Genomic DNA, 26,566 nt, shown 5'->3' on the forward strand with positions numbered 1-26,566 from the left:
AGTTATTTGTTTCTTGTCGTACAACAGTACAACTGTGTATAATTAGTTTTATATTTGAAGCGTATTATAGTTTAATAGTATTTTTTTTGTTGAAACTAATTTAACATTTCTTAAGTAGTTACGCTTTTGTATTCACACTTTTTTTGTAAAATTATTTTATGTAAATATACAATGACAAATGAATATGATAGATACCATGGATGGGAACTGGGGAACGTATTTACGCAGCTGTTGGAGGAGCGTGTCTTATACATCGTGCGGGAGAGTTAAGCGTGGTCGAGTATGGACTAGACAAAGTGTTACATACGGTACTGCATTTAAACTTCTTTTTATTATAAAAAAAACCAATGGAGCTACAACCTTTTAGGTCTGGACCTTATTGTTATATCTGTTTCGTGTTTTTTTTGTTTCTTATAGGTAAGTAGGTGATTAGCCTTCTGTGCCGGACACTGTCAGTCGGCTTTTTGGATCTCTCTTTCACCGTACGAACGAATGTTGCATAATATAGACAAAAACTCCTGCTGTGCACCGATGGAGTTCGACTCTTCGACTCCACTTGGCTAATACTCCTCCTTTTTTTTAAATAAATATAAAGTCTTTAACGACGACTGTATCAGTACTAGTACTTAAATTTAAAATTTTGAAATGCAATAAATATAAACTAAAAAAAATTTTTGCTAATTAAATTACAGAACGCAAGGCTTAGACTTGATTTTTAATTATTAAAAAAAAAATTAAAACTATTATTTCATTATATCAAGAAAGCCTCGGAAGTTCGAAGCGCCATGTCTGTTAAACACGGAGACAACTAAATTAGAACTACACATTAAAAACAATATTAGTTTTTTTTTATTTTTTAAACGTATAATAAAAGGTTCGAACGGAGCGCGTAAATCCGCACGTACTCAGCGTGCGTATCAACGAGCGAACGCAGAATGGAGAGCGAAAGCACCTCGCGTATTTGTTGGACCGACAGACGTTGGCTGTTGTTGATCTTATAACGGGTAAGACTGAAAAAGAAAAAATATACTCACAAATATTTACTATAGGCAAGCATATTAAGGATTTTTGTATACAGATATAATGTATTGATATGGCTGATGTGTAAATTGTATATACTATCAGCCAGTTACAATATTTTAGTTTTTTTATAATTTTTTTAATTTGTGAAGCCTTAAACATATTATAGTATACAAATAATGCATAGCATTTGTATTAATTAATTAATTAATACCAATATAACGTATGTAGGAATGCATCTCTGGAACTACTAACCTGTTTCTAAGAAAGATAAATATTTAAGTATTATTGATTTAAATATTTAAGTTTTAATCTTACTGTTCGAAATGTTGCCGTTACCTAAAGAGTGATTTTTTTAATAGAAATACTAGATTCAATTATATTTATAACATACGCTTTCTACACGTTTGAATCAATTTTAAATTTGGTAACAGACACTAAATAAAAATAATTTTAATTATAAGTAATATTTAAAAAAAAACTTTATTCCCAAAATTTCGATTGAAGTAACTTGCAATGTACTGATTGAATTGGATGATCTACGAGTATATAGATCTAAAACAATCTATCATTAGAGATAGTTCAATATCGAGAACTAACAATAAAAAAACCCTGTACTGAGGAATGTGAGGCAATTCCAGGTGTCCAGCTAGGTCAATGGTGGCACGAAGCCCGTATCGATTGGCTGGAGCTTAATGAGAGCGGGCATTTGTTACTGCTGCGGGACACGCGCCGCCGGCTTGCGCTCTTGAGACTTGATACTACCGAGAAGGTAGATCTTTCGCTAATTAAATAATAATCCAGCGGCAGTATAACCTAACTCCCATAGGATTTAACCTCGAGCATGTTTTATAGTACATAAAGACATGCCATATAAAATGTACATGTTTTTATGTACCTCATAACAGCTTGTCTGTACTCTTTGGATCTGATATTGTACAAAGATTCATGATTTTTAACAAAATCAATTAATTGTTCATCATTTTCGCTCGTCCAAGTCATTGTATTAATTAAATATGCGCACCGCTACACGCGAAAAACGTTGAACTACTGTTTATCACCGCTATGACGGCCGTCATGCAAATGACAGCACCGCTATTTGACGTTACGGTGACACTCGACGTTCTCTAGAAAACCTATAGTAGTCCGATGTAATAACATCGGAGTAGGTTTTCTTTATAGACAACGTATGGGTCACACGTCATCCAACGTTACATTACGGCCGTTAGATAACGGCACCGCTTTTCTAGGAAACCGTAGCTTTAGCTGAAATTTATAAAGCGCACGTGGACCTAGCACACACGTTACCTAAGTGCAAAATTTATGCTTAGTATACTGTATAAGTATGGTTAGTAAATATCAGTTGTAGAATCTACAGAATAAACGTACCAATGAATCGACAGAGCTATGAGGGTAGTTAACAAGAATTGTGAATGTAACTTTAAATGGATTTTTCTAGGAAATAATCGCGAGTGGCGTGGGTTTCGTTCAGTGGATTGAAAATAGCGATGCGATTATAGCTCAGACGCCTACACATTTACTGATATGGTATGTGATTTCTTAGAAAATTTAGAGTGCAGATGTATTTATGTAAATATCCCTTACAATATACTGAAACGTTTATTTCCATTATGTAAAATAAAGTCCGAAGCACGCTACATATATTAAAATAGGTTCATATACATAAAGCGAAGTGGTTTTGAGTTGATACACATACTTAGTATTTCTTCTTCGTTTGATTATATTAAAATCACATAGTGTAAAATTTAAAAATATCAACTGTTTTGTGAAAATGTATGTAAAAACTAAGTTAGACAGACAAACTGACACACTTATTAAATGTAGAAAATAAATGTATTTTGCATAAAATGTAAGGTTTGACATTGTAAAATCACTTCATTTAGTAAAATTTACATTTTCTATAGGTACAGTGGTTGGGAGCCAAATTGTGTTGAGATGTGCGAGTGTGGGGGTGGTACAGTGCTAGAAGTGGTTGATAGAAAAGTTATTCTCGACGGTGGGCAGGTGGCTTATATATCACTTGATGAACATCGACTTGCATTTAGTAAGTATAATTAATGTTTTAATAATATTAATTTTAGGTTTAAGCTAAATTTTCATGAACTTACTTTAATCAAGCATTGAGATTGATTAATTTGACTTCAGTCTTGTTTAACTTAATTTTTTAACCCAAATAATCTTTAACTTTTTATAATTGTTTAATTGGAATCCCGTTTTCTCGAAATTTCTTAGTTTATCACATTTCTATACTGAATTGTACCAAAGACAAAGTAAATAAACATACATAATGCAATAATACGATAAAATGAATTATGTTATATCAAATAATTATAATATTTACATTTGTAATGCGTATCAATTAACTTTTGATGAAAATCTCTGCGCCAAGGTAACAGGGGATTGTGTAATTATTACAATTACTACGGTACAATGTTAATTAATGTTTCCGCTCGGATTACAATTATTATTCAAAGCTATAGATAACTACGTGATACGAATTATGGTTTATTCACAAGAATTTTATGATATCAAAATATGTTTTCTCTTGTTTAATATCTGGTAAATGTTGGGTGTGGCAGAGAAATAATGAGAGTATAATTAATGCCGTGGAGAGCGTTGATAAATATGTGTGGTGTAGCATTGCGTAATAGGATAAGTAATAGTGAGATACGTGTGGGTTAAAAGAGGACGTAGTGAGAAGGATATGAAAGGGAATGCTAATCTACCTAAGATTGACCATGAAGAACGGATGATATACAAGGCAACCGTGGATGGTGAAGTCAGGTTGGGTAGGCTTTGTACATACCTGGACTAAACCGAGAACGTACTATATAGAACGGACAAGTTAAAAATACACATAACCTACGAGCATGCATGGTGAATGTCATGATGACGCGAGAGAGCTATGTCAGGTAGAGATCCAGGGACTAAAGACGGGAAGATTGGTTGACCTGGTCCTCGCTTAAGTAAAAATATTGATATAGTTTTATATTAAGTTATTTTTTTAAAAAGCACGTCAAAATTTAATGGTGCGTTGGTCTTTTTAATAGCAACGTTAACAATTACGATCAACAAGTGGTTCACAATGAAGGCATTTATGACTTCGTATACACACTTAGTGAACTGTATTTTATTTATTTGAGAAAATCCACAGAACAATGCAAATTAAAAAGTATATTTTTGTCAACATTAAACTGCTCCTCGTTATCGACAATTTTTTTTATGATTAACAAAAATTCAAATTACGAGCGACGATGACAAGTGGAGTATATGGACGAAAAGGGAAAATTTTCATCTAAAAGTCTGTTAATAACTAAAACACAATTTTATAATACGTTATCTATGTACTTTTTTAGATAACGCGCTTCGCAATGGTGATTTGTCAGGCTGCGCAGCATATCTTGATTCAGTTAATACTGGTGCCGACATTTCACCCTTATGGCGCCAACTGGCCGAAAAGGCTCTTGAAAAGCAAGATATCGAGGTAAATTCATATTAGTACTTTTTTCATAAGTTGCTATTGTATACAAAATTTTGCCTACATTATTTTTTATTGAAAAAATATATTTTGAATATAAAGCTACGGTCGGACTGTGCTTTGAAAAAAATCCATTGGTCGCAAAATATAAATGCATTCACAGGGTCACATTACTGAGTATTTTTGCTTAATTAAAAATTACCAAAGAGACTTGAATAGTTCTCTTAGTCAGGTTGTTAAGAATTCCGTATAGGTAATGAAGGTTGGTAAGGCCTGTGGTATTATGTACTATAAGCATATTAATTGTACACTTAACCACTATGTTACAATACAACGCTGTATATTTCACTTTCAAATGGCAATATAATTTCCAATTACATATTTACTTATAACTGTAGAACCTATACAAATTGTTATTTTTTATTCTGTTAAGTTTTGGCTTTAAAATTCAAATTAAACAATCATTTCATAAAACCGACAAAACGTTAATAAACGTCAAGTCTTTCTACGTGGTTATTATATTATACATATATAGATCACAAGCACCCTCCGACGGAATTAAACTAGAAGCCAGTATTAGAATTTGACGACGAAGACTTTATATTATACATCATCGTCGATTCGACTAATCTGTGACCGTGTTGTGAATATTATATAAATGATAATTTACAAGTCATTTTACTCCATTGTTTTTATGTTCATGTTTTGTACAGATTACTCTCAATAACATTTTATTTTTCATATTGTCAAATACCCTATTAATATTTTCATAATTCATATTCATTTACATATTACGTGATCGAGCATGTATTAGTAATAGCCACTATATGTAACTATAAAAATGAGTTCAACAGCTACGCCGAATTTTTGTTGAAACGATGTAATCATATAGAAAAATATGAAATTGTTTTATTAAGCAATCACTTCTTTGAAGTTTTCTTCCTTAGCTCGCGGCAAAATGTTATCGGGGTGTCGGTGATGAGGCAAAAACATTTTATCTTGACGCTACTTTAAAATTAGCTGACGCTGAAGGGCAAGGCGATGTTTCTTCAGGTATTTATTAAATTTCAACGTAATATCTAATGGAAGGGACTTGTTGTGGAAATATCTTTAATTTTTGAGTTTTGTTATATTAACTTACCTTAAAGTATACAATATTAATGCACCTCGAAATAACTATTATTTTGTCAATTTTAAAAGTAAGTAACAGTTTGTCAATTAGTATACCATTTAATTGCGTTAATGTATTACACATTTATTGAATTAAACTACGTTGACTGGGTCAACCTTTGACTACGCAAGCTATACATGTGAAAATCGGGGCAGAAAGTATTTGTAATTTTAATCTGTGTATTGACAATTAAATGTTTTATCTTTCCATTAAAATATTAGTATAGATCCAAACCACCATTTTGTTAGTAATATTATGTTCTCTTTGTAGGCTTAGGTAGCGCTCTAGTTCAAGCTAATCTAGCAATTTTTGCTGGCGACCTAGCAACAGCCGAAGATTGGTACATTAGAAAAGCGGGCCAGGCAGAATTGGCAATTAATATGTACAAACAGTTCAATCGGTGGACTGATGCCATATCTGTGGCTGAACGCGTAGATAGAACTGCTGTGCCGGGTCTCAAACAGCAATATATGGATTATTTACATTCGACTGGTGAGTTTTATTTCGATCATTTGCAATGTGGGATTAGACTCTATTAATAGAATAACTTTCATATGATCTGTACTTTAAGTTTTTTATTTATTTAGTGTTATGATAAAATTGTGTTCTTACTAGAGTCTTGACGTTCATAAGTGTACATTGTTTTAGTAGTGTACATTACCTACATGAATAAATGATTTTTGACTTTGTGTTATAGCTTTTTTTAAATTCACTTCAATTGTTTGTTTGTAAAACTGAATTTTTTGAAATTAATAGAAAGTAATACGATAATATTGTCTTTTATTTTTTACGCAAGTATTAGATAAACAATAGAAGACGTGATTAATTTTAATATATTTTTTCATTTAATACTTGTTTTTGCTTAACGTATTAAACGCGAACTGTTTTGCATTAACGAATGTTTTCACGATCAGGTCGCAAAGGCGAGGCAGGCGCAGTATTAGCAGCCAGCGGAGACATTCGTGGTGCGATAAAGATATGGGTGAGCGCTGGACGCGCGAGGCGAGCTGCCGCCGCCATGTTGCAACATCCCGCACTCCTGAGGGACGACGAACTGTTGCATGCAGTACATGATCAACTTGTGCGGGTGAGTGTACACAGGGGATTTTTTTAATGATTATTATAATTAATAATAATTAATTATTGGCTAGCATTCAAAAGGTGTCATCTGAGGGCTAAACAAAATTTCGATATATGTAGTACCCTCAAACCGTAGGTTGCGTTGATGTTGCAAATTTACGCGGCTCCAATTCAACTTTTCTTTTAAAACCTTTCATGGTTTGAATATCTTTTTAAAAGGTAAAAATTACATGAGTAATCTACTGTCCACAATTTATTAAAGCAAAAGATTTTACACGCTACATATTTAAAAAAAAAAGTAATTATTTATCATAGTTACCATTATTCAAATCAATGATTCATAGTAATTTTTTTCAATCGAAAATCTATAAAGATATGCCCTATTGTGAGTATTTTACGAATAAATGTTATACGATAAAGAAATATTGCGTAAATCTTTATCACGATACTCCAGAGAATACTGAATCTATTCTAGTTAGGCTTTTGGGCTTTATATATTACGGATAGTAAATACATACAAGATATAGATTCAAGGTGATACCGTAAATTCATAGATTTTGGATAATTCCCTAATGCTTCTAATGTTTAATTACTCCTTACACATTACTGTTATGTCTACCATTTGTATGTCAAAGCCGACTTACAGCTCTTTATGTTCGTCTACAATACAGGTACCACTTGCTCCTTATGTAAAATTAAATAAACCTTTCTATATTCTCAATATCGCTCGGAATTTTTGGACAGCCGGTATATGGAAAAGGAGACCACTTATCTCGCAGTAATTAAATTTTTTGTCAACATAACAAATAATTTTTACTTTAGAAAACCATATTAAAGTTTAAAGAAAAAACTTTTTAACCGGATTAAAGTTATGTATTATTATAAATTTACAATTATTTAACATAATTTTAATTTTATTCGACGCTTCGCGTGCTTTGTAAAGCACACGAGTAAATTTATAATAATACATAACTTTAATCCGGTTAAAAAGTTTTTTCTTTAAATGTGTAAAGGTTATGTTAATCAAAGACAATACTACATATTAAAGTTTTTCTTTTAATAATACATGTTGTTTTGAATAAAAGTACAGGGCAAAATGGTGATAAATTATATTTGATTCAAAAGGAGGAATGGTGGGAAATGGCTGGTGAAATATCGGAGAGGCGGGGCGACAATAAAACAGCGGTCGAGTACTACGCGAAAGGCAATTATTACGCCCGGGCTGTGCAGCTTGCTAGAGAAGTGAGTGATCTATAAAATATACACTTTTTTGTATAATTCAATTTTGTATTTTATTCGCATGCTATTTTAAAAGTTAACGAGAACACGAGGTAGTTAAACTAGGATAATGAAATTAAAATACGGCAACATTTATTGATTTCTTAAGTCTTAGGCGCATATCCTAGAACGCCAAATTAATTTAAATCTAGTTTCAAGCAGCGCTCATGAGAGCTTTGATGCTCATGATGAGATTGTAACTTGATACATGTATTAGAATATCGACCGTAGCGTCCTAATGAGGCATGGATCAGACACATTTCTGACCTTATTGATATTTTTCTGTACCACCCCGATAACAGCTCTTACACTGAGAATTCAATGAAGGTTTATTCAGTAGTATTCGCTTCTAGCTTTCTACAGGGTCTCAAATAGTTTACGATACTTTATTCCTCATTATAAACTTATCTTCTCGTACCATTTTATTTAAAGTACTGGAACGTCTTTTTGTTAAATAACGTGTATGCTGGTACAATTACGAGACTACTACGTATAAATAAAACTTATTTAAGAAGCAAGATAATATGTAGAATAATGTGGATTTTATTGTAAAGCCTAAATTATAATAAGTGCCTGTTTATAAGTCTTTACAAAAAAATATGTGTTATACCTAAAGTAACATTGGAGAAAGTAACTGGGGGTCAAAAAATCAATGCTCAACTAGAGTGTAAAGTTAAATGGTCTGTTGAGCGGAAATGAGGCAAATTGGACACGAAAATACTTCACAACCTGAATATTGTGTTTAGTAGTAGTCGATTCTCACGTTTATCATCTGCCATCTATATTTTGAACAATCTGTGTCTGTTTCTTTATTTGGTGTTATAAAATTCAGTTAAAATATATGTTAGATTATTAATAACTTTCTCTGAGTTGCAATGGGTCCTTGAAGTCTGTTACAGACATAAACCCGTAGAATAAAGCTTTATGGTAATAACATAAGCTTTCGCTGGATCACAGAAACCATACTAATTCGATTGGCGATCACCGCTCGCGCTAGTGGAAACCTTTTTGGCTTCAGGGTTTGTTTTCGCATATCAGAGCTAGATCAATTTACTAATATTTTTATTTTTCATCCTAAATTTAAATCATAATTTTTACCTTGTGTTTATATTTTTTACGCCATTTAGTAAATATTTCAACATATTCGTAATATATCCTATGAGCTATAACGGTCTTTCAATGCCCTTTGTCTTCAAATCATGCATTAAATTTCGTAGCTAAATTTCATCGTTCTTTACATTTATTTATAATTTTTTTTTTTGACAATTCACACCAATTAACCTAGTCCCATGCTAAGCTGGTGAAGCTTGTGTTATGGGTACTAGGCAATAGATATACATACATATTATAGATAGATAGGCATTTCAATACATATTTAAACACCCAAGACCTAAACACACAACACCAAATGCTCATCACATCGATGTTTGTCTTAGCCGAGGATCGAACCCGGAGAACCCATGGATTCGCAGTCAGGGGTACTAACCACTAGACCAATGAGCCGTATTAATATTCAATCAAAAATAACTTATTGATAACTTAAGTGGGACGAAGAATTAAAGTATTTGATTGTTTAGGCCTGTCCCGGAGAAGTAACACGCTTAGAGGGTGAATGGGGAGCTTGGTTAGTGGAAAGTCATCGTGCCGCGGCGGCTGTCCCGCATCTTATAGAGGCGGGACGTACAAGGGACGCTTTAGCTGCTGCTATAGAGGCTCATCATTATAAGAAAGCATTGCAAATTGTACAGGTAAATATTCTTCTACTGGTCTCGAATAAATATTTTTTTACATTAGGTTAGCATGTGAGCTTTTACATATATATCAGAAAACACTTTATAACTCAAACATTTTATTGAATACTATCAAATTCTTCGCGATTTTAACGGATTGAACACAGCTTATACAGAGCTGGATATATTCGGTAGTGGGCTGATCGGTTTTAGAGAGAGCATTGTGGGGTGCCTTTCTCGAACCTAATTCGCTATTTTGCTGATGATTTTTCTTTTTTTCTGCTTTAATTACCAACAAATTTCTAGTAATTTTATTTTATTGTGTGCTTATCTTATCTTGTATATGTTTTAATTGTATTTTTTAATTTCTATTTTTTGTAAAACTTATGTTTACTCTACCTGTCATACATTTAAGATGGAAGATATTGTAAAATAATCAGTAGATTTACTACTATGTATGATGTCGTAAACATTATAAATTAATAAGTTATATATTATCATTTTTATATGTCTTTTGGTATAAATCCCCCGTTTTGGTCCCCTCCAGAAGTTTCCATTTGGGTCTGACCTACTTACTATGACCATTAACGGAGTACAATAAATGACTGGAATGTATGCGTGGAGTCACAAATCCGTTCTATATATTCTTGACAAATATTCTACGTTAAAGAAAGCGTACGACGTTAAACTATGGCAATCAAAGCGAGGCGTAAGGTATATTGTAATTTAGCCCAAACCTACCCCAAAACTGAGTTACTGGTCGGGCAGGGTTTATTCTAATAAAGCAATACTATTAAAATTCAAAGGCCTTTAAGAGTTTACGAACGGTGTGAAATTATTATGCAACGGGCATTCATACTCTCGGGCGTCAGCACTTTGAATGTATAAAATTTTGCTTCTATTGAACCCTGAACTAACTTCATAAATGTCAATGGATGTGTAAATTTTAAAAAGCTAATTTTAGCAAGAACTTTTGTATTTTATGAGGGTTAATATTTGTAAGAGCCAAACTAATATATACTTGTATGACGTATGCGCTATTCTTAATAGGGTCACTTTTCGGTAGAGTATTTTTTTTCACAGTGAGGTCCAAAGTAAAATAAGAATTAGTATAAAAAGTCAATTTTCTTATAAAAACGCAAAATATATTATTACTCTGCAGGGGTTGGGTTTAAGGACCTCCCGTAGATTTTTTTTTTGCAGCTGATGACCTCATCTATCCCCTAATTGCGTTTGATCCACGACTTTTTGTCCACCCTATACAGGGTGGACAAAATATACATTTAAACTAAATCAGCATAATAAAAACTCTTTCGTCTCTTTCGGCCAAATTGTGTTCACGTAATGTTGAAAAGAGAGACAGTACTATATAAAAAAAAGACATCTAATTGCACTACTAATTTCTAGGTAATTGATGATAAGGAGTCAATTAGACAAGAATGTGAGCGACTTGGCGAGCATTTCATTACGATTCAGGTAAGATATAAAAAATATTTATAACCAAAAAAAAAAAATACAATACAATTAATGCATATCAATATATAACTAATGTTTAATTTTAAATCTTTAAATGTAACACTTAATGTAATACATATTATTAGGACTGGGAAACAGCCGAGCGTGTACTCGTATCTTGTGGTATGGCGGAACGTTGCGTGCGCGCATATAACTTAGCCGGAAAAATAACTGACGGATTGCGAGTCGCAACTGCGCATATATCTGAGGATGAAACTCGAGATATTTATTTACCACTAGCAGAACAGTTAAGAGATGAGGGCCAGTTGAGAAAGGCGGAACAAATTTATATAGGACTCGGTGACCCGGATGAGGCCATTTCCATGTATAAGGTATGTACATACTGTTTTATCTAATATAATCACTAGAGTTTGCGCTTTTGCGTTATAATTCACATTTCATATATTCCAGAGATACTATAATTAAGGCACCTTTAAAAGAGATATTGTTATGATTAGCGAATAGTTCAACAGATTTGTTCGGAATAAATTCGCATTTATTGACTATAAAGCTTGAAGTTTATCTTTAAAGCTCGAGCTGTGTGTGTATGTTTGTATTGTTTGGGGTCTTTTAAAGCTTTGTCAAATGAAATACCTAAATTTTAATAAAAAAAGTATTATATTTGGTAAACTATTAAATTTTTTTTGCAAAACATGTAAACAACTGTATTTTCAAGCCCAAACATTTTTATGCCAAACTCCTATAATAAATTGTAGAACGCATCGCAATATGAATCGATGCTACGCCTCGTAGCTGCACATCGTCCGTCCCTCGTAGAGGCTACGCGACGTCACGTAGCACAAGCGTTACAAGCGGCTGGCGATCTACGAGCCGCTGAAAACTATTACATACAAGCAGGTGTGCACTGACACTATATTTGATATAATTTTGGCGCGTGTACTAATATAAATAAATTCTCATTGTAATGTAGCGTAGCTTTTTACACCAAGAAATAATTTATTTCACTAATATTAATGATCATGTCAATATTAGAAAAATCATGATAAACAACATGCCTCGAAATACCACTTCAGTGGGTTCAATATCCAAATTAACTTTACGAAGTGCCTATTAACCGTACGAAAATATATTTTTTAAACTAAAATTGTTTAATAACTTGAAATTAAGTATACTAGTATGAGCCAAAGCCGAAAAAGTAGAATCGAAAATTTTGTTATTTAACGAAATTTGTATGTAATGTAATTATATTGATATCTATAAATTATTATTAGGATTTATTTAAATACTTGAATATTAGAGTTTGTGTTTACCAATATAGACGACTGGAAAAGCGCCATAGCAATGTACCGGTCAAACAGTCAATGGGAGAACGCAGAGCGCGTTGCTCGTACCCACGCACCCGTGGCCGTACAGCAACAGACCGCGTTGCAGTGGGCAGCAACATTGTCAGCTTCAGCCGCTGCTAGGTTACTTTCTGCTAGGGGACTTGCTGCTATTGGAGCAAGATGGGCGTTGCAGGCACAGAGGTTTCATCATTTTTTTATAACAATTAAAATAATCAACGAGGAATTGATTTGTACTAAAATACACTAATAAATCCACAAAACACTGTCACTAATTACTTTAAATAATGTGCACTTAACATTTTGACAGTACTTACTACCGTAAATTTTCGCACTTTTATGTCTTCGATTTTGATATCTATCTCTCGGAATTGCACTCATAACTGAACTGGCCAACTTCTCCCTAGGAATAATCCTGAACAATATTTGTTAATTTTATAGACAGTAGTGTTACTGAGTAGCTATTCTCATCATACAATTCTGGAACACACGTGCTCTTTATCTCTTTCACGCATAACGCCATCCTTGTCGTACGCTTTTATGGAATGTAAGTATGGCTTCGAGGAAATTCGCGTCTACCTTCTCTTTCGCGTGTTATTCCATTCATGTCTCATACCCGTCATCATCATCTCATTCTTTGATTTACAAAAGTTAATAAATCTTCTTGTATTTATTGCCGACCACTTCTTATTCTACACGTGCGCCGGTTTTAAAGAAATCAAAAATTAATTAAAAAAAATTATATAATTATAAGTAGACAGACTACGTCAGACAATTAAATTTCATTTAATTAACTGATATCTGGTAAAAATTCACAGGAGCCATAGGTATTTGTTTTATACTATTAGAACCGACATTATAAATAAACCAATCTATACACTTAAATATATTTTTACAAATTGTAATGTACCTCATTTAGATGGGATATAGCAATGGAGCTGTCATCGCTCGGGGGTGGGATAACAAAGCGGGAAGTGGCTCGTCATGAAGCATCAGCACTAGCGGAAGAGCAGCCAGAGGAGGCTGAAGCAGCGTTCCTAAGGGCCGGTGCTCCAGATGATGCAGTGTCTATGTGGCTAGATAAAGGATACCATCAGAGGGCACTTACCCTAGCAGAACAGCATGCTACGCATATGGTGTGTATAACTATATATACAAGGTTACCCGGAGAACCGCATCTGAACTTAACTTATGCCTTTATAAAAGTGATACAATGAATACAAATATTAAATTCACTACTTTGATAAGAAATTACATTAAAAAGAACTAAGCGCCTGAACGCACGAATAAATATTTGACAACCAGTGTATATGTCAATCCAAAAACGCCATTATCAAAATATTGTGGCCATATCTTGTCGTTTCGAAACCTTTATTTGAATACCTTCTTTAATTTGAGAGAAACCGTACGGTTACAGTATTGACGGGATGACGTTGACGTTAAATGTTTGACAGTTACGAAACCCATGAACATTTTGTATCGATATTTTTTTCGTTAAATTGTTTTGTTCAATGTTTTTAAGTCGACGGAGACAAATACATCAAATCAAAAACCATGAAAGTCTGTTCGAGTTACGTCTTTGAACAAACCCGACTTTTTGACGTGATAACGTCTTTAAAATCGTTTTAGTCGGGTGACATGTTCAGAAACTTGTGTCACACCAAAACCTCACGAGCGCGATCGCAGGTATAACGAGAGAGAGACGGACCGATCTCCCGTCTCATCTCGAGCGCTGCCAGTCATTCCGTGAATGTATGAAGAAAAATGTATATCATAGTCGAATAAGTAAACTTGTCATTTTACAACCGAAATTTATCATCAAAAGTGTGAATAAAACGATAGATGTAATTTAAAATTTGAAAAAATTGTTATCTTCATTAATTCCTTACTTCCCAAAAACTTATATCACCAATAAGACGTTATCACGTAAACATCTCGATCGTAAACCTACTTTACAAACAACCAATATTTTTTTTATTTTACATAGTTATTAACATATTGTATGTGTGTATAAAAGTTTGTTTGTATACGTGGTGTTCTCATAAACTGCCTGAGGCTATTTTATACCTTCGGTTAACCTATGTACATATGTTTTAGTTATGTTTGATGGGATATTTTGAAGTCATAAAACTGTTATATAAGACCGATTAAATCTTCATTTGTTTAAAAAAAAACGCAAATTAATTCGTGGCTCAGTTTGCTACTTTTTAATTAAAAATAAATGCGTTTTTATTACCTATTTCCTAGTAACTTAATACTAGAATTTGGAAATAAATACAGTGTGTCTTTATTGTTGAAAAGTTTTTTATTATAGGTAGAAGAAGTGTTAGTAGAGGGTGCGCGTGCAGCGGCTGAAAGAGGCGATTTGCAGCAATTCGAGACTTTGATGATACGAGCTAATCGGCCCAGAGAAGTTGTGCAGCATTATAAACAACTTGGTATGTTCATTATTATATTACTAACTGTCTCACATTCTAAATCTCTTTATTCAAATAACTAATAACATTTGTTTTATTTATATTAAAATAAAAAATCTACTATTCTATCACTACTAAGCCCTTCCTAAGATCGCTTCCGGCAAAGATATGTACAGGAAGGAATATGCTCTTTCTCCAGCCTAAAAAGAGGATCCCCCAGTGTCTAAGGTCAAGAAGTTGTTCATATCCTTTGAGAATGGAATAACTTTGTTAACGCGATACACGGTATGACGTCATCGTATTGATTGTAGGTTCGCTCCAGACAATTAAAATAGAAAACAATACGTACGTTAAAATTTAGCCTATACGAGAACCAAACGTATTTTTCAAACATCTTTTACTGAAACACAACAATGTTGGTTAGCAATAACAATTGCCATTCAAAAATTCTCTACAGAATATGTTTTAAATGTATTTAAAACATAGTCTGCAATCCAATTTGACGGTATGTCATTAATAAATGTGGAAGGTAGGATATATAAGTATGGGCAAATTAAAATAAAAGTTTTTGCTGTTTAGAAATTAAGGTAAAAATTTATAAGCACATATAGGCAAATTTGGCCTACTATGCTTGATAAATGCCGTAAATTTTAAAAATAGCAGTAAAGATAAACACTGGACCCACAGCTCCGATTCAAATACATACACGAATTCAACGCGTTCCACATAACACAGCTCATTGAAATACAATCTAAGAAAGTATATCTTTTAAGTTTACATTAAGAAATAAAATATTTCAAAATACATAATATAGTAAATTAACTTGATTGTGACTTGTTGAGGGAGGAGCGTAATTGCCGTTAATATTCAGAGTCTGTGGCAATACGGGCTTGTACTTTGTCGAGTTTACTATTTTGTTTAAATTTACAACTTTGGAGCATTTGTTTAGATTTATAACTTTCACATTTTATATGGTAAGATTGAAAGCGTGTAAAAAAATATATTTTACTATAAGAATAACATACACAGCGTGTGAAAAGTACAATTCAAAAATTATAATCGCAAAATTGTATCTTATTTTGCTATTTTACATTTAATGTAAATAGGTTAGAATTAATAATGTCGAATACATGCCTATATACTTTGTGAAGTATATACTTCGACCGCTGAAATGCATATGTATACGTGGTCTGTGGGTAATTTGTGTGTAGATTTAATGGAAATTTCAAACCGACAATGATGTATTAAAGATGCTTTTGTAAAAATAAATTTGTTGTTGGAATACATTTTAGTTAACTCATTTTTTTTAATTTTCTTTGCCGGGGAAAGATCTCTTAATAGTGATAAATAAGTAATCTCACATAAAATGTTGCATACAGAGATGTGGGAGGAGGCGGGTCGTGTTTCCCGCGAGTACTTACCTGACAGCACAGAGGCCGTGCCTCCCGCAGTACCTCCATTGCTGCAGAGAGCCGCTGATCATGCTGATAGGTGCGGAAATTATTATTCGTACACTAATATTAATAATCCATTGGTACTCGAAATCGGTCTTGGTCTCAAACAGGTATATATAGGACAAGTAGGTGATTAGCCTTAAGATTTTCTTTACCGCATGTTATATAGACAGAAAGTACATAGGTGCACAGCCGGAGATCGCACCTACGACTTCAGGGATGAGAGTCGCTCGCTCAGGCCACTAGGCCAACATTTCTGTACGCTATATATAACATGATAAGAATGTAAACAGGTAAATATTTAAATAATAGTAAATTAAAAGTAATACCATTTGAAGGTAAAGCTGCTGCTTTGTATTTTGGAGTAAGTACTGTACGTGTTTGATACCATGATTGCAATTTTTCATAGAAAAACCCAAATTCATTAGGCAAACATGTTACTAGTACTTGTAATATTTAAATTTTGGATATCTTAAAGTCAAGAAAATAGAAAGTTCCTTATTTTCATATCATATTGCGGAAGGTATTAAATTAATTAAACTAAATTTTTAAATTTTTTATATGAATATAATTAAAAATTTAGCTAAAGCCAATTTGGGTAGATTTCAATAAAATAATATTTTTTAAAGTACGGCATCATTGATTGACTAATAAAACAAAATCTTTCTATTGCAATATCGTGTGAATATAAAATTAAAGGGGCGAATGGTGGGAGGCAGTACGCCTTCTAATAGGCGCAAGCGCAGCAGCGGCCTCAGGTGGTGCTGGGCGCCTTGCAGAACGAGCGGCCTTACGAGCCGCTCGCCTTGCAAGGGATAAACTCTCCGGCGACACGCGACGAGCCGCAGCTGACATGCTGGTTGAAAGGTAATGACGCTATTACGCACGGATATATTTTTATCGTTTGTGATGCCTTGTTATATTTGTTTATAAATCCTTCAATCCCAGGTATTATTTCCTTTTCTTTTTTTCTTCTCGAATGAGGTAGGCAGAGACTACAGATCTCTACTTGCTATGATCCTGTCATACCTCTCTCGCTTCATCAACTTTCATGACATTCACCATGCATGTTCGTTGGTTATGGGTACTTTTAATTTGTCCCATTACTAGACCTCCTGAGTTGGTTCAGGTATATACGACAAGGTTTTCCCAATCCCACTTCACCAACCACCGTTGCCTTGTATATCCTACTTGTAAACCGCTTCTTATTCATCCGTATTCTTATCACTACATCCTCTTTACATGGCTCACGTATCTCACTATTACTTATCCTATCACGCAATGTAACACCACATATACTCGTACTTCTACGGAATTTATTCTACTCTCATTCTTTCTCTGCTACAACATTTTCCCCTTTAACTGGTTTAAAATAAGTAAACCGTGTCACCGTGACCACGTACGCTGTAAAGCACGCGAGACGTCAGAAAAAAAGTGTGTGTGTACAAAGTACCTACACATGTCAGAAGTGAAACTTCAGTGGCAAACTAATCTTGAAGTGTTGTTCATATTTATACAAATCTAAAAGTTTAGATTTCCGATACTTAGAGGGACGGAAAAAGGAAGATATGTTAGGAATTTAATGAATTTAATTGTCATTAAAATAATAAATCATAAATAATAAATAGTGTGACGGTAAATTTTTTTCCAACGCCGATAAAGAAGTTTGACTTCAAAAAGGAACATGGCGCGTAACCGAAAAACGTGACGCGTAACGAAAAAATGTTACACTAAATTTTTTTCCAACCCCGATAAAGAAGTTTTTAAAATAATTGAAAATTGAAGTTATGTATTATTATAATAATACATAACTTCAATCCGGTAAAAAAGTGTTTTCTTTAAATGTGTAAAAGTTATGTCAATAAAAGACAATACTATAAGTAAAAAATGTCAATCGTACAAAATTCAAAGGTTTTTTATATCTGGAATTTATATAATACTGGTATTTGTCTAAAAATACACTATAATAATTTTAAAGAAAAATAAAATATTGTATTTATGAAGTGTTTTTGAGAGTCACTTATAAATTGTGCAGATAAAGCGAAAAATTTTAATTGCAAGGTTAAATTTCTATTTCGTGTCAAATGAATTAATGATCTACCTTATACCAGCGTTGAATCTCTAGTACAGACAACAACAAATTGTTTTTCACAGAAATCTGATGGTAATTAACTACAATACAAAATACAATAACTAAAAGTATAAAAAAACGTTATTTACATGTGCATACAAACACCTACACTACCATATACCATATTCTATTATATCTTATTATTGTTTTATATAGGCATTTGAAAATATAATTTCTTAACAACACTAGTTACAATAAACACACAGGCAATTATCACCTCAGTCAATCTGCTTGCGAGGACGCGAAATTGAAATTTTAAATAAAAAAAAAGTTATTTGCTAATATTATTTCAATTCGATGCACTTTTTTAGTAATAAACCGTTTTAGATTCGATGCCATTGGCCAAGGTGAGGTCGGTGAACAGTTACGCGCTGCGTTGCTTGAGGGAGAAGTCGAAGAAGCCGGTATGCAATTTTTTTTTGTAAATAACCTATGTTGTTGTTAGATATTCTAAGTATAATTAAGATACATTTTTAATAATTTAAACTTATTTTTCGAGACTCGGGCTTCAATCGTTTTGTTTACTCACTATGCTTCGATTCCCGGCGAAAATATGATACAGACTCGAAGAAGAGTAAGTCAAATATTATTGAAAAGTATCTCAGTATCTTACAACAGGATGTTATTAACGAAAAATTTTTTAAACATGCATAAATTTGTAATCCCTGTGGCGAGTCTTAACTTCACAATGTTCTCCGTTTCTACTAAAAGTATACTGTTAACTTCTTAATTATGAATGATCTTGCATTAGGTTCATCAGAAGCACCAGAAGAAGTGGACGCCCCAGAAGTTCGAGAAGAGCTGGAAGTGGAAAATTCTGCGCTTGAAAAGCTAGCGCGAGCGGGACAGTGGGCTCGTTGTCTCGCTCATGCCGGCGCACGCGCACCGCATTACGCGTTAAGATACGCTGCGCATTTGTTCAAGACGCAAGCTGTAAGTGAACGTTATAAAACTTTTTATGTCAATATAAAAATGTATTTGTATGAAAATTACTTCGTGGCTTTATTAATTATATACACGTTATATTGATGCCAGAGGTTATGACTGTGTGTTTACACACATTAGTGGAAGTGTAGGAGTAGCGTAAAGGATGTGATTAGACCATTCCCCATTGGTTTTGCGGAGCTTTCAGAATATTTACGGCTTTTTGTATGATCTTTTGCGTAATTGTACCATAAAGAAGGGTTCGGTGGCCGTTGATGCACATTTTTATATTAAAATAATAAGCCCTGAGTACATACCTCGTTTTCATATATACTTAACATAAGTAAATGCACACAAAACTCAGTCAAGGATGAGGAGAATATTAGTATGGGAACAATAAGAGGTTAGACTGATCATATACTCAAATACTTTGCCTTGCAATGGTTCAAAATACTCACATAAAGTCACTTAGAAATTATAAAATTGAGAGCATAGCTAATAAATGTAATTGGCAAAAATATAATTAAATTCGAAATGCGTAACCCGAGCGAAACCAAAAAGCACGAAAAATGTTACAATCGGCCGAGTTAAGATATTTTAGATCACCCTCATCAAAAATTATGAAAATAAAAAAAGATGTATTTCGAACAGTAATATAATTAATACCATTATATATTTTAACAATTGAAAACTAATGAAACATAAGTAAGAAGCAGAGACAATAAAAAGGAAACTAAGTTATGAATGCCTCCGTCTCACTGTAATCTAAGCCCAAAGACTTTAATAGCTTGATATAAATTGTTTTATACAGTGAATATTTTTTTAAAATATTTCCAGCGATTAGAAGGCGTAAACATCGATAGTGAAGAAATACCAGAAGCACTATCACAAGTTCTAGATACACTTAGGCAATACTTAATACTAGATGATGCGCAGATATCCAGTAGTGATGTGCCTTTAGCTAAAGCTGTATCTAATGAGATATTGGTGCGAGTTTCAATGGCTCCTAAAGCTTTTAGCGCTTTAAAAGATGCAGCTGAAATCTTGGTGGTAGCCGAAGCAGACGATAAATCGATTCAGGTAAGACTATCATTAAGACAAGTAAGACTTTATATATACGATGTTAAATGTTCTTATGTGTATCATGACGTCAGCTATTACTTAGGTTAAATTAAGTGTATAAATACTGATTGCCTTTTCCATTAATATTTTTAAATGATTATATCACTTAAAAATGGAACAGATACTCATGGCAGTATTTAGCATGTTTTTATTATCAACGTGAATAAAGGTTTTATCTTCTAAATAAGTTTAAAATTCCATATAAATAAGTACTCGGAGAGCGATCTATAAAAAATAGATAAAGTATCCTTTAGTAAGTACTAAACATAAGGTAAATATTAAAGCATCTAGGGCCTAATTTGGCGAAACAATTTGCACTTAAATTTATAGTATAAGATCCCGCTATACAACGACCTTCACCGAGATGCTTATTTAATGAAACTTATTTTATATTTAATTTAATATGTCAATAAATATAATCCATATGGGTTGCCTAGCAAATTTCAGTCCAGAGTATGTTTAATTAATATTTAAAAAAAAAATTTTTTTTTATAATTAGCATGTAGTAAATTTTTTGAACTTTTTTCAATCAATATTTTTAATCAGGGTAGTATTATATATGTATCACTATAACCTTCTTTTATACTAAAGATGTATATATACTTTAGTGTCACATAAAAAATATACACATAAATAATTAATTGATTAAAAACAACCTAACTTTTGCATATTCTATGGGCTTCATACTTTCGATTGGTATAGAATTTATCTAATAATCATACCGGTGAAATGTTTAAAAAAATATTTTTTTTTAAATTAATTAAAAATACTCTGGACTGAAATTTGCTAGGCAACCCATATGGATTATATTTATTGACATATTAAATTATATATAAAATAAGTTTCATTAAATAAGCATCTCGGTGAAGGTCGTTGTATAGCGGGATCTTAGACCATTAAACATCAATTCCGATAGGAATCAAACTTGTAATAAAAAACACTATTGAAGTTTCTGAAATCTTTAGCTACTTAAGGAAAGTCGCCAAATTGCACACTGCATTATTCTAATTCACCTGTAATAAACGTTATCGAAGCGAGTAAATAGGCCAATTTATAAGCAAACATTGATTGTTTGACATTGTAGGCACTCACATTATTGATGGGTCTGCACGTGCCCCAAATTGCGGGCAGAGCGGCTCGAGCCCTGCCACGGTACACCGATATTATTGTGGCTGATGTGGGTGAGTGGGATTTAATATATTGTCTCATTTGGTTGGCTTTATTTTAGGGAATTTCTTACTATAAGACATCTCAAAACTTGATAAAGGACTGTTTTCGAAGATTTTATTTATATACATTTTTTAAAAATAGCTGTATAATTTTATTATTAATCAGTACAAAGTTTTATTTAAAACAAATACGAGTATTATATATTATACTAACATTTGTCAGATAAGTTAAAACTGGAGAGCTTATTACTGTACCAAATTTAGAATTAATTTCCGGAACAAAAAGGAATCGCTTGAAAGGCTTTGAAAAGCTTGCTTGCTTTATATATGTCGAGGGTAATATGAAACTTGAATATAAAATTTTCCTTATAAAAATGTTTGTGGAATATTCATATGAATGTATTTCTAAATAGTCTGACTGAATCAATATTATATAGCGTTCTATGCGGCTGGCGTGGCGATACGGGAAGAAGGTTCTAGTGGGTCACGCGAGGCTTTTGTTTTTCTCAATCATTGCCTGGACCTTGCTGAAGCAGCTGATGAAGAATCTCATCACCTGCTTGATTACACAGACTTTGGTAATCACATCAATAATAATATAAAATATACTATGTATATTACAATTTTTACTTTTTTAAAATTCAGGATTTTTAACATTGGCGATGATTTAATCAAATGCCTTTTTTTGATTTTGATGATGTAACTCATATATTTTTAAATAAGGTTAATTGTTTGAGTTTAATGCGTACAATTTAAAGATTTTCAGAAGTTTTGAAAGGTTCAATTTAGCCTAGTGTTGTGTAGTTATATTTTACTATTAAAATGCATATTAATTGTTTTGAAAAATCTAAACCAAATAATATTATGTAATTCATATTAATATTAATAATATTATTCATGTTTTCTTAAATATTTAATTTTGTAATATCATAAATTATTACTGTAGAGTGCACCGACTGGGCCCGCGAGCCTCTCCTATTGGAGCGCGCGTGTGTTCGCGGCGAAACGTTAGACGCTTTACGCGATTGGGTTCTTGCGTTGTCTATGGACCGGGACGTTGAACAGGTAATTGTAATGAGTATTATTTCTATATTAGATTTTAAGGTATTCATAAAAATACTTTATGGTGTCGGTTAGCAAATGTTTTTGTGCCATAGATTGGAAAACTTAATTACAAGTAACAACACAGAGAAAATCTCTTTAAATTTTAACTAACCTTCACTAGAACGTTTATTTAAATCTTTAAAACATACATAATAAAAGAAGCAAAGTACTTGAATTTTCAATGAAAACATCACCAAAATTATAATCAAAAGTTGTTAAAAATTTAAAAAAAAACGAAACAGATTATTATCACTTTACAATTGAAACCATTTAGTATGAAACATAAGAAGTTGTATTAAAAATAGAAAATGATAACTTGTGTGTAATCTCAATTAAAAATATACAGACCCTAGAGTTGGACAGTCGCGGATGGTATGGCGCACGCGCAGCCGATGGTGAAGCGGTTTGTGTCTTAACAGGATATCCGCTCGGCTCGCGACTCGTTACGTTTACTAATGGTGAGTCTGACAAGTCTTTACACCATTACATACGACTTTTATCATAATAAACCAATTTAAGCCTGTTGTTGCTTGGTTGTTTCAAATTATTTTAAGGTAGCTAACGAATCTTGGTACACCAATAAAAATCAATAAGTTTGTTTTGTTGTTATTGTCTTTATGATCATCGATCAAATTCTCAATTTTAATACTAAACTCTTCTTACAATTGGTAGTAGTCGTATGATTACCATAATAATACTATTAATACAATTATTATGATATATTTTTGTATAGGTCGATGTGCCAATCGCGAATGGTGGTCTCGAGCATCGCAGGCAGCGCGTAATAGTAACGCTGTTGCTTCATCATTGCTTCAACATATCACTAAATGGTGTGGGCCAGCCGATTTCACCCATATTTAATTATATATTCAACTTTTAAGCTGAAAATTATTACTTTTCTTTGAAATAAATACTTCAGTGAAATTTAGTTTCTTTTTTTCCTTTTATCTTTAGTTTTTAAACGATGTGGTTCGAGTCGACTTTTCAGTCGAGTCAAAAACGTAATGTATTTGACTTATAAGAGTTGTAGTTTCCTTAGCGCTAGGTATAGGCTCCGAACCTTAAGATATTTCTCCCTAAGGGCTTAAAACCCAGAATGCTAAAATGTAAGGTGCATCTTCACGCTTTTCTCAGAAATTATTACTTTGAAAAATAAAATAAATATCACTATGTAGACCATTAAAAATATTAGAAATAGGTTTTTTTTATAGTTGAAGTGGTCAATATGTTAAATCACTTTCTTCGAATAAAAAGATTACTCGTGAAAAAACTTTTGCGGAAAGATAAAAAGCTTAAATTACTAACCTTAATAAATCTATATAAACAGTAACTCTTGTGTACCTACTTAAAACTTTATTTCCGGTTGGATCGGCGTTAACTCAAAATTTACGCTAACATTACAAGTCCCATTTATAATCCCTTCTGAGCTTCAATTTGCTTTAGGAAATAATACCCTATTTCAAACTTTTCAAGTAACATCTGTCAGACTTTCCGTCATTTATGATATATTGTTTAGATCAGAAATTTATAATTTAGAAATTATGTTAATATTATACTCAGGTTCATAAAAGCTTTTTGACATGATCATTAGAAACTTAAGAGTAAAATATTTCGTTTTTAGTATTGTATAATGAGTTTGCAGTTTCATATAATACCTTAGGCAGACTCATAAACTGGAATCAAACTTTTGCTGAGTTTCTTGCCCGTTCTTCTCAGAACAAGGCCTCCTGGTAGTTTTGCGAACGGATGGCGTAGTCCTGCTCTTTCGTGAATTTTGTAAACGTTGTTGACATTCATAAGCATGCTCTAAGAAGCATCTAAATTGAATAAACGTATTTTGATTTGATTTGATTTGAAACCTAAATACGCTTAACGATAGTCATCATCAAATTGGTAGAAGTATTTAACATAGGCGGAGTCAGTTTTTCCCATTCACGTTATCGTACATTAAACAAACGAATAACAATATTTCTACAATATTCAACCTATATTTAAAAATGGCTACACAATTGGGTATATGTAAAGGGTTTTTCAACAAGAACTTTGTTTTCTAAAACAAAATAAAACAAAGAATTTAGAGGAAAATGAATAAATTTTTTATTGTATTACAAAGAGAAAAGTTTGGCAATTATGAATGAAAAATAATATCTGGCAAATGTCCACCACGACCACGCTGACAGATGTTGATTCTTTCATCAAAATTTTTAATCACTTTTTGGCAAAATGGAGGGTCTATTTCGTTAATGACATCACGGATTTTGAGTTTTAAGGCTGCAATCGATTCGATTGGCTCCGTATAGACTCTGTCTTTAACATAGCCCCACAAAAAATAATCCAGTGGTGTTAAATCACACGATCTGGCTGGCCACTTAACAGCTGAATTTCGCGAAATTATGCGCTCGGGAAATTTGGTTTGCAATAAATTGATCGTTTCATTGGCTGTGTGACATGTGGCACCGTCCTGTTGAAACCACATTTCAGTGATATCCATGTCATCAATAATAGGCCAAAATTTAGTGGTTAACATCTCGCGATACCGTGATCCATTGACTGTTACCGCATTTCCAGCCTCATCTTCGAAAAAAAACGGCCCAATCATGCCTCCAGACCACATAGTGCACCACACAGTAACACGTTGAGTATGCAAAGCCTTCTCAATAATTGCTTTAGGATTTTCAGAAGCCCAAATGCGACAATTTTGCTTGTTGACGTACCCTGACAAATGAAAATGGGCTTCGTCTGAAAAAATGATTTTTTCAGAAAAACCAGCAGGTTGTTCCTGAATGAACTGAGCGAATCTGCGGCGATTTGAATGGTCGATCAGCTTTAATTCCTGCACCAGTTGAATCTTGTAAGGCTTCAAAGCCAAATCCTTTCGCAAAATTCGCCATGTTGTGCTTTTGGATAACCCCAATTGTTGAGAACGTCGTGAAATTGACAAATTTTGATCTTCTTCAACACTGTGGCTCACGGCGGCGATGTTTTCTGTTGAACGACCCGGTCGAACACGTGTTGGTGTTGGCACATTTTGTACCGAGCCTGTCGACTCAAATTTCGCGACCAAATTCTTAACAGCGGTCTCAGAAGGACGATTATGCTGGCCGAAAATATCACGAATTTTACGAAATGTAACTTTAACAGAACCACCATTTTTATAGTGGATTTGAATTATTTTAATGCGATTTTCGAGCGAAATTGAATTCATTGTAATAATTGCCAAAGCACCTGCTACGAATACCGCCAAAAACTAAATGTCAAAACTATCACGTTCTCGGTGTGGCCACAATTGAAAAACAAAGTTCTTGTTGAAATACCCTATAATTAATATAATACACATGCTCTAAAGCGGGCTCTGTAAAATATAACAATAAATATATTTTATATGTGAATAACAGGACATTGGCGTTCCTTCTACACAGTTTCTTTGTGTTATTTATTTGTTTTTATTGGTAATGGATATAATCATTAAAAATAGAGTCTCTTTGAGGAGGTAGTAAAATTGGATTTGTCCTGTTTAATAATTGTGGTACGTTTATAATTCGAATGTTTGATATGGAAGTAGGAATAATTTTTTTTTAAAATAGGATCAATCATCGCTGGCTGGTTACCGAGTTGTAGAAAAATTTGGAAAATTAAATAAAACACAAG

General features: G+C 33.0%; 1 protein-coding gene across 1 annotated transcript in view; it reads left to right on the forward strand.

Annotated features, from left to right (window-relative positions):
- The window catches only part of LOC125049236 (intraflagellar transport protein 172 homolog), a 29,478-nt gene extending 5,647 nt beyond the window's left edge, over positions 1-23,831 (forward strand). Inside the window, exons 9-35 of the mRNA XM_047648392.1 lie at positions 192-308; positions 875-1,004; positions 1,662-1,792; positions 2,480-2,568; positions 2,946-3,085; positions 4,398-4,525; positions 5,467-5,572; positions 5,961-6,182; positions 6,605-6,777; positions 7,896-8,012; positions 9,626-9,796; positions 11,186-11,254; positions 11,380-11,625; positions 12,010-12,151; positions 12,573-12,780; positions 13,517-13,733; positions 14,912-15,035; positions 16,394-16,505; positions 17,168-17,335; positions 18,927-19,003; positions 19,351-19,532; positions 20,361-20,603; positions 21,730-21,826; positions 22,252-22,392; positions 22,761-22,879; positions 23,265-23,376; positions 23,652-23,831. Coding sequence (XP_047504348.1) covers positions 192-308; positions 875-1,004; positions 1,662-1,792; positions 2,480-2,568; positions 2,946-3,085; positions 4,398-4,525; positions 5,467-5,572; positions 5,961-6,182; positions 6,605-6,777; positions 7,896-8,012; positions 9,626-9,796; positions 11,186-11,254; positions 11,380-11,625; positions 12,010-12,151; positions 12,573-12,780; positions 13,517-13,733; positions 14,912-15,035; positions 16,394-16,505; positions 17,168-17,335; positions 18,927-19,003; positions 19,351-19,532; positions 20,361-20,603; positions 21,730-21,826; positions 22,252-22,392; positions 22,761-22,879; positions 23,265-23,376; positions 23,652-23,779 — 3,909 coding nt within the window. The 3' untranslated portion in view covers positions 23,780-23,831. The remainder of the gene's footprint in view (positions 1-191; positions 309-874; positions 1,005-1,661; positions 1,793-2,479; positions 2,569-2,945; positions 3,086-4,397; positions 4,526-5,466; positions 5,573-5,960; positions 6,183-6,604; positions 6,778-7,895; positions 8,013-9,625; positions 9,797-11,185; positions 11,255-11,379; positions 11,626-12,009; positions 12,152-12,572; positions 12,781-13,516; positions 13,734-14,911; positions 15,036-16,393; positions 16,506-17,167; positions 17,336-18,926; positions 19,004-19,350; positions 19,533-20,360; positions 20,604-21,729; positions 21,827-22,251; positions 22,393-22,760; positions 22,880-23,264; positions 23,377-23,651) is intronic.
- Positions 23,832-26,566: the final 2,735 nt, after the last annotated feature.

The sequence above is a fragment of the Pieris napi genome, chromosome 4, assembly GCF_905475465.1.
Source record: "Pieris napi chromosome 4, ilPieNapi1.2, whole genome shotgun sequence".
Lineage (NCBI taxonomy): Eukaryota > Metazoa > Arthropoda > Insecta > Lepidoptera > Pieridae > Pieris > Pieris napi.